General features: G+C 51.4%; 1 protein-coding gene across 3 annotated transcripts in view; it reads left to right on the top strand.

The window, feature by feature from the left end:
* CREB3L3 (cAMP responsive element binding protein 3 like 3) overlaps nucleotides 1-8,779 on the top strand; it is a 22,853-nt gene that overhangs the window by 7,246 nt on the left and 6,828 nt on the right. For all 3 annotated transcript variants that reach the window (XM_017507381.2, XM_017507382.2, XM_037731017.1), the window contains exons 4-5: nucleotides 995-1,113; nucleotides 3,535-3,672. In XM_017507381.2, coding sequence (XP_017362870.1) covers nucleotides 995-1,113; nucleotides 3,535-3,672 — 257 coding nt within the window. The remainder of the gene's footprint in view (nucleotides 1-994; nucleotides 1,114-3,534; nucleotides 3,673-8,779) is intronic.

Below are 8,779 nucleotides of genomic sequence, written 5' to 3'. Positions count from 1 at the left end.
CCTCCCGAGCCGAGTAGGGACTACAGGTGCGTGCCACCACACCCGGCTAATTTTTGTCATTTTAGTGGAGATGTGGTTTTGCCGTGTTGGCCAGGATGGTCGCGATCTCCTGACCTCGTGATCTGCCCACCTCGGCCTCCCAAAATGCTGGGATTACAGATGTCAGCCACCGAGCATGGCTTTTTTTATATTGTTTGAGATGAAGTCTTGCTCTGTCACCCAGGCTGGAATGCAGTGCCGTGATCTGAACGCACGGTACCCTCTAGCTCCCGGGTTCAGGGGATTCTTTTGCCCCAGCTTCCCGAGTAGCTGGGATTAGATGCCCACCACCACACCCGGCTAATTTTTGTATTTTGTGTAGAGACAAGGTTTCCCCATATTGGCCAGGCTGGTCTTGAACTCCTGACCTCAAGTGATCCACCTGCCTTGGCCTCCAAAAGTGCTGAGATTACAGGCATAAGCCACCATGCCTGGTTGGGTTCCCATCTTATAGCGGAGGGGAGACTGAGTCACTAGTGAGGGCTACCCCCTTCAGCCTAGGCCTCGGGAACTCCAAGCTTTGGCAGAAATCATATGAACATTGGGATTGATCACGGGAGACTCAGGCCGGGCACCATGGCTCATGCCTGTAATCCCAGCACTTTGGGAGGCTGAGGCAGATGGATCATGAGGTCAAGAGATGGAGACCATCCTGGCCAACGTGGTGAAACCCCATCTCTCGGGGTGTGTGCCCCTGTAGTGCCAGCTACTCGGGAGGCTGAGGCAGGAGATGAGCTTGAACCTGGGAGGCAGAGGTTGCAGTGAGCTGAGATCGCACCACTGCACTCCAGCCTGGCACCTGGTGACAAAGTGAGACTCTCTCTCTCTCTCTCTCTCAAAAAAAAAAAAAGAAAAATCATGGGAGACTTGGTGGAGGAGGGGGTTGGAGGCTGGGAGCTCAGGATTCCCCCCATCTGACACTCTCTGTGTCTCTGTCCCCACCTGCCCTGGTCAGAAATGTGGAGCCCTGGAGGAAGGATCTATGCTGAGAAGCAGGCTGAACTGCTGGGCCTGTCACCACGATGCAATCTCACGGTGAAAGATCTGCTGCTTTCGGGCAGCAGCGGGGACCTGGTGAGCACCCCCACACCCTCCCACGATGTGTTGCAGCTGGGAGGGCCGCTCGGGTTTGGGGGAGCCGAAACATCCCCCATTTCGGAGACTGGAAAACCAAGTCACAGAAAGGTGTGGAATTTCCCCACAGTTAGAGACCATTCCAGTCCTGGGTTCACTGTCGCCTGGGCTCGGCGTCTCCCTCCGTAATACGCAGTAGTAACAATGGCAATTAAAAAAAAAAAAAGCTAAAACTGGCTGGGTGCAGTGGCTTACTCCTGTCATCCCAGCACTTTGGGAGGCCAAGGCGGGCAGATCGCTTAAGCTCAGGAGTTCGAGACCAGCCTGGGTAACACGGTGAAACCCCATCTATGCAAAAAATATAAAAATTAGCTTGGCGTGGTGGCATATGCCTGTGGTCCTGGCTACTTGGGAGGCTGAGGTGGGAGGATCGCTTGAACCCAGGAGGTTGAGGCTGCAGTGAGCTGAGATTGCACCACTGCACTCCAGCCTGTGCAACAGAGCAAGACCCTGTCTCAACCACAAAAATGGGAACAAAGTTAAAACTGGCGAGGTACCTGCTATGCGCCAGGCTCTCTTCTAATGCTTTATCATCTTAAAAAGATTTTTTTTTTTTTTTTGAGACAGGATCTTACTCTGTCAATCAGGCTGGAGGGCAGTGGTGCAATCCTAGTTCACTGCAGCCTTGAACTCCTGGCCTCAAGTGATACTCCTACCTCAGACTCCCAAGTAGCTGGGACTACAGGTGTGCACCACCAGACCCAGCTAATTTTTCTTGAGACAGACTTTCTGTCTTGCCACCCAGGCTGGAATGCAGTGGTACCACCTCAGCTCACTGCAACCTCTGCCTCCTGGGTTCAAGCAATTCTCATGCCTCAGCCCCTGAATACCTGGGACTACAGGTGTCCGCCACCATGCCTGACTAATTTTTGTATTTTTAGTAGAGACAGGGTTTCGCCATGCTGGTCAGGCTGGGTTCAAACTCCTGACATCAAGTGATCCACCTGCCTCGGCCTCCCAAAGTGCTGGGATTACAGACATGAGCCACCATGCCCGGCCTTATTTTATTTTATTTAAAGGCAAGGTTTCTGTCTGTCACCACCACTGCCTCAGACTCCTGGGCTCAAGTGATCCTCCTGCCTCAACCTCCCATTTTTTTTGTATAGCTGACATACAGAACAAATATACAAAAAAATGATACATTTATAAATGCCAGTTAACAGCAGTTCAAGACCAGCCTGGGCAAAATAACCAGACCTTGTGTATATATATATATATATATATTTTTTTTTTTTTTTTTTTTTTGAGACGGAGTTTCACTCATGTTACCCAGGCTGGAGTGCAATGGCGCGATCTCGGCTCACTGCAACCTCCGCCTCCTGGGTTCAGGCACTCCTGCCTCAGCCTCCTGAGTAGCTGGGATTACAGGCACGCACCACCATGCCCAGCTAATTTTTTGTATTTTTAGTAGAGACGGGGTTTCACCATGTTGACCAGGTTGGTCTCGATCTCTTGACCTCATGATCCACCTGCCTCGGCCTCCCAAAGTGCTGGGATTACAGGCTTGAGCCACCACGCCCGGCCAACCTTGTGTGTATTAAAAAAAAAATTAGCTGTTGTGTGTGGCGCACACCTGTAGTCCCAGCTACTCGGAAGGTAAAGGAAGGAGTATCACTTCAGCCCAGGAGGTCGAGGCTGCAGTGAGCTGTGATCACATGACCAGACTCCAGCCTGGGAGACTCAGTGAGAGCCTGCATCTAAAAAGAAAAAAGGTGGGCCTGGTGGCTCATGCCTGTAATCCCAGCACTTTGGGAGGCTGAAGTGGGCAGATTGCTTGAGCCCAGGAGTCTGAGACCAACCTGGACAACATAGTGAAACTCCATGTCTACAAAAAAAATACAAAAATTAGCCAAGCATGGTGCCCTGTAGCCCCAGCTACTTGGGAGGCTATATATATATGTGTGTGTGTTTGTGTGTGTGTGTGTGTGTGTGTGTATGTATGTATATATATGGAGAGGGAGAGAGAGAGAGAGAGAGAGAGAGAGAGAGAAAGAGAGAGAGTGAGTCTTGCTCTGTCTCCCAGGCTGGAAGGCAATGGTAAGATCTGGGCTCACTGCAACCTCCACTTCCCACCTTCAAGCGATTCTCCTGCTGCAGCCGCCCGAGTAGCTGGGATTACGGGTGCCCGCCACCATGCCTGGCTAATTTTTGTATTTTTAGTAGAGATGAGGTTTCATTATGTTTCCCAGGCTAGTCTCAAACTCCTGAGTTCAAGTGATCCACGTGCCTCAGCCCTGCAAAGTGCTGTGATGACACACGTGAGCCCCGCGCCCGGCCTGGGATGATTGTGTCACGATCTAATGGCTCTTTCATTTCCCAAATGCCCTGTACCTGCCGTCATTCCTCTGTTTTCTTCCCTAGCAACAGCATCACCTGGGAGCCCCCCACCTGCAGCGACCTGTGGCCGGGCACTGTCAGGAGCTGGTGCTGACTGAGGATGAGAAGAAGCTGCTGGTGAAAGAAGGCATCACCCTGCCCATCCAGCTGCCGCTCACTAAGGTGAGTCTCAGGGACTTCCAGCCCCAGGTCCGTCTCCCCTTCATGCCCTTACCTGCCTTCATTTATGTATTTGTTTAGAGGCAGAGTCTTTTCGTTTTCTTTTGTTTTGTTTTTTTAGACAAAGTCTCACTCTGTTGCCCAGGCTGGAGTGCAGTGGCACAATCTTGGCTCACTGCCATCTCTGCCCCCTGAATTCAAGCGATTCTCCTGCCTCAGCCTCCTGAGTAGCTGGGATTACAGGTGCCCACCACCATGCCCAGCTAATTTCTTTTTTATTTTTAGTAGCGATGGGGTTTCATCATCTTGGCCAGACTGGTCTTTAGCTCCTGACCTCATGATCCACCTGCCTCGGTCTCCCAAAGTGCTGGGATTACAGGCATGAGCACTGCCTCGGCCTCCCAAAGTGCTGGGATTCCCTCATGATCCACCTGCCTTAGCCTCCCAAATTGCTAGGATTACAATCCTACTCTGTCACCCAGGCTGGGGTGCAGTGTCCTGACCTCAACTCACTGCAACCTCTGTCACCCAGGTTCAAGCTGTTGGAAACAGATGTTGGAAACAGATGCTTGGTGCCACAAAGAAAAATCAGCACTGAGACAAAGGGTCTTTCAGCAACACAATTTTTACTTCCTGGACTGCAGGAAAGATACACTCACTAGCCATCTTGCCATGAGAATACCCTTCTTCTGCCTCAGCTTCCTGAGAACCTGGGACTACAGTCGCCCGTCACCACACCTAGCAAATTTTTGCATTTATAGTAGAGACAGGGGTTTCACCAGGTTGGTCAGGCTGGTCTCGAACTGCTGACCTCAGGTGATCCGCCTGTCGGCCTCCAAAAGTGCTGGGATTACAGCTGTGAGCCACTGTGCTGAGCCTGACATTCCCAGTTGAAGACATTTATTGGTTGGGCAGGTGGCTCACACCTGCAGTCTCAGCACTTTGGGAGGCTGAGGCAGGCAGATCACCTGAGGTCGGGAGTTCGAGACCAGCCTGGCCAAGATAGTAAAACCCCGTCTCTACAAAAAGAAACAAACAAAAAAGACATTAGACTTGAAACACCTGCTGTCTTCAGGGAAAGGTGCTGTTCCCAGAGCTGACCACAAGGCGGCGGCAGTGTTACCCGTTCTCGGAGTCCGGTGGGTGGTTGCTTATTTTACACTATTGGGAGCTGGGAAAAGACCCTCAGAACCCAGGCGCCTCCCGGAGACTCTGCAAGCGTTTGGGGAAACGGTAGTTTCCAGTCATTAGAATCTGCCTCAGTGTCCTTGGCTCAGGAATGTCTCATATGGAAAATAGATGCGGTGAAGTTGTTGGCTAAAGGTTAGGTAAAGTTGTGGGGTCAGGACAGTAGGGACAGTCCCACTTTACCCAAGTGAAGAGTTTATTTTAATATTTATTTATTTATTTATTTTTGAGACAGAGTCTCACTCTGTCGCCAGGCTGGAGGGCAGTGGCGTCATCTTGGTTCACTGCAACCTCCGACTTCCAGTTTCAAGTGATCCTCCTGTCTCAGCTTCCTGAGTAGCTGGGATTACAGGCACCTACCACCATGCCTGGCTAATTTTTGTATTTTTAGTAGAGCTGGGGTTTCACCACTTTGGCCAGATTGGTCTGGAACTCCTGACCTCAGGTGATCTGCCCACCTCGGCCTCCCAAAGTGCAGAAATGACAGGCATGAGCCAACTCGCCTGGCCTCTTTTTTAAAATTATTTCCGACAGAGCCTCCCTCTGCCACGCAGGCTGGAGTACAGTGGCTTTATCTTGGCTCACTGCAGCCTCCGCTCCCCAGGTTCAAGCGATTCTCCTGCCTCAGCTTCCCAAGTAACAGATTAGGCGCACCACCACACCTGGCTGATTTTTTGTAGTTTTAGTAGAGACAGGGTTTGACTGTGTTGGCCAGGCCGGCCTTGAACTCCTGACCTCAGGTGATCCGCCTCCCTAGGTCCCCCAAAGAGCTGGGATTGCAGGTGTTAGCCACTGTGCCCAGCCTTACATTCCCATTTGTAGACACTTATAGGTTGAGCAAGGTGGCTCGCACCTGTAATCCCAGCAGTTTGGGAGGCTGAGGCAGGCAGATCACCTGAGGTCGGGAGTCTGAGACCAGCCTGGTCAATATGGTAAAACCCCGTCTCTACAAAAAGAAACAAACAGAAAAGACATTAGTTCCTCTTGAAACACCTGCTGTCTTCAGGGGAAGGTGCTGTTCCCAGAGCTGACCACAAGGCGGCGGCAGTGGTACCCGTTCTCAAAGTCTGGGGGGTGGTTGCTTATTTTACACTATTGGGAGCTGGGAAAAGACCCTCAGAATCCAGGCGCCTCCCAGAGACTCTGCAAGCGTTTGGGGAAAGGGTAGCTTCAAGGCACTAGGAATCTGCCTCTGGGTCCTTGGCTCAGGGATGTCTTATATGGAAAGCCGATGGGATGAGGTTGTTGGCTCAAGGTTAGGTACAGTTGTGGGGTCAGGACAGTAGGAACAGTCCCACTGTCCCCAAAGTGAAGAGTTTATTTTAATTTTTATTTATTTATTTATTTATTTTTGAGACGGAGTCTCATTTTGTTGCCAGGCTGGACTGCAGTGGTGTGATCTTGTTTCACTGCAACCTCCGCCTTCCAGTTTCAAGTGATCCTCCTGCCTCAGCTTCCCGAGTAGCTGGGATTACAGGCACCCACCATCATGCCTGGCTAATTTTTGTATTTTTAGTAGAGCTGGGGTTTCACCACTTTGGCCAGGCTGGTCTGGAACTCCTGACCGGAGGTGATCAGCCCGCCTCGGCCTCCCAAAGTGCAGGAATTCCAGGCATGAGCCAACTTGTGTGGCCTATTTTTTATTTTTTTAAGACAGAGTCTCCCTGTGTCACCCAGGCTGAAGTGCACTGGCTCAATCGTGGCTCACTGCAGCCTCCACCTCAGGTTCAAGCGATTCTTCTGTCTCAGCCTCCCAAGTAACTGAGATTACAGGCTCACACCACCACATCTGGCTGATTTTTTGTAGTTTTGGTAGGGACAGGGTTTCACCGTGTTGCCCAGGCCAGTCTTGAACTCCTGACCTCAGGTGATCGCCTCCCTCAGCCTCCCAAAGTGCTGGGATTACAGGTGTGAGCCACTGCGCCCAGCCTGATATTCCCATTTGAAGACATATATTGGTTGGGCGAGGTGGCTCGCATCTGTAATCCCAGCACTTTTGGAGGCTGAGGCAGGCAGATCACCTGAGGTGGGGAGTTCGAGACCAGCCTGGCCAATATGGGGAAATCCCGTCTCTACAAAAACAAACGTTCAAGAAAGTCTTGAAACACCTGCTGTCTTCAGGGAAAGGTGCTGTTCCCAGAGATGACCACAAGGCGGCGGCAATGTTACCCGTTCCCAGAGTCCGGTGGGTGGTTGCTTATTTTACACTATTGGGAGCTGGGAAAAGACCCTCAGAACCCAGGCGCCTCCCAGAGACTCTGCAAGCGTTTGGGGAAAGGGTAGCTTCAAGTCATTAGGAATCTGCCTTTGTGTCCTTGGCTCGGGGATGTCTCATATGGAAAGCAGATGGGGTGAAGTTGTTTACTGAAGGCTAGGTAAAGTTGTGTGATCAGGACGGTAGGGACAGTCCCACTGTCCCCAAAGTGAGGAGTTTATTTTAATATTTATTTATTTATGAGACACAGTCTCACTCTGTCGCCAGGCTGTAGTGCAGTGGCTCAATCTTGGCTCATTACAGCCTCCAACTCCCAGGTTCAAGCAATTCTCCTGCCTCAGCCTCCCAAGTAACTGAGATTACTGGCTCAACCCACCACAGCTGACTGATTTTTTTGTAGTTTTGGTAGAGACAGGGTTTCACCGTGTTGGCCGGATAGGTCTTGTACTCTTGACCTCAGGTGATCCACCTCCCTCGGCCTCCCAAAGTACTGGGATTACAGGTGTGAGCCACTGCTCCCATCCTGACATTCCCATTTGAAGACATTTATAGGGTGGGCGCGGTGGCACACACCTGTAATCCCAGCACTTTGGGAGGCTGAGATGGGTGGATCACCTGAGGTCAGGAGTGTGAGAGCAGTCTGGCCAACATGGTGAAACCTGGTCTCTACTACAAATACAAAAATTAGCTGGGTGTGGTCGTGCTTGTAATCCCAGCCACTCGGGAAGCTGAGGCAGATGAATCCCTTGATCCCGGGCGGTGGAGGTTGCAGTGAGCTGAGATTTTCCCAATGCACTTCCCCTTGGGCGACAAGAGCAAAATTCAGTTTCAAAAAACAAACAGAGGACGCCGTCGCTCACGTCTGTAATTCCAGCACTTTGGGAGGCTGAGGCAGGCAGATCACCTGAGGTTGGGAGTTGGAGACCAGCCTGGCCACTATGGGAAAACCTCATCTTTACAAAAACAAAAAAGACATTGGTGGACTTGAAACACCTGCTGCCTTCAGGGAAAGGTGCTGTTCCCAGAGATGACCACAAGGCGGCGGCAGTGGTACCGATTCCCACAGTCCGGGGGGTGGTTGCTTATTTTACACTATAGGGAGCTGCGGAAAGACCCTCAGAACCCAGGCGCTTCCCGGAGACTCTGCAAGCGTTTGGGGAAAGGGTAGCTTCAAGTCATTAGGAATCTGCCTTAGGGTCCTTGGGTCGGGGATGTCTCATATGGAAAGCGGATGGGATCAAGTTGTTGGCTCAAGGTTAGGTAAAGTTGTGCCGTCAGGACAGAAGGGACAGTCTCACTGTTCCCAAAGTGAACAGTTTATTTTAATATTTATTTATTTATTTATGAGACCGAGTCCCCCTGTGTCACCCAGGCTGGAGGGCAGTGGCGTGATCTTGGTTTGCTGCAGCCTCCACCTCCCAGGTTCAAGCCATTCTCGTGCCTCAGCCTCCCAAGTAACTGAGATTATGGGCGCACACCACCACACCTGGCTGACATTTTGTAGTTTTGTTAGAGATAGGGTTTCACTGTGTTGGCCAGGCCTGTCTTGAACTCCTGACATCAGGTAATCCGCCTCCCTCAGCCTCCCAAAGTGCCGGGATTGCAGGTGTGAGCCACTGCGCCCAGCCTGACATTCCCAGTTGAAGACATTTATTGGTTGGGCAGGTGGCTCACACCTGCAATCCCAGCACTTTGGGAGGCTGAGGC

This window comes from Cebus imitator, unplaced genomic scaffold, assembly GCF_001604975.1.
Source record: "Cebus imitator isolate Cc_AM_T3 unplaced genomic scaffold, Cebus_imitator-1.0 Scaffold375, whole genome shotgun sequence".
In the NCBI taxonomy this organism is placed as follows: Eukaryota; Metazoa; Chordata; class Mammalia; order Primates; family Cebidae; genus Cebus; species Cebus imitator.
This window is presented reverse-complemented; position numbering and strand designations above follow the sequence as displayed.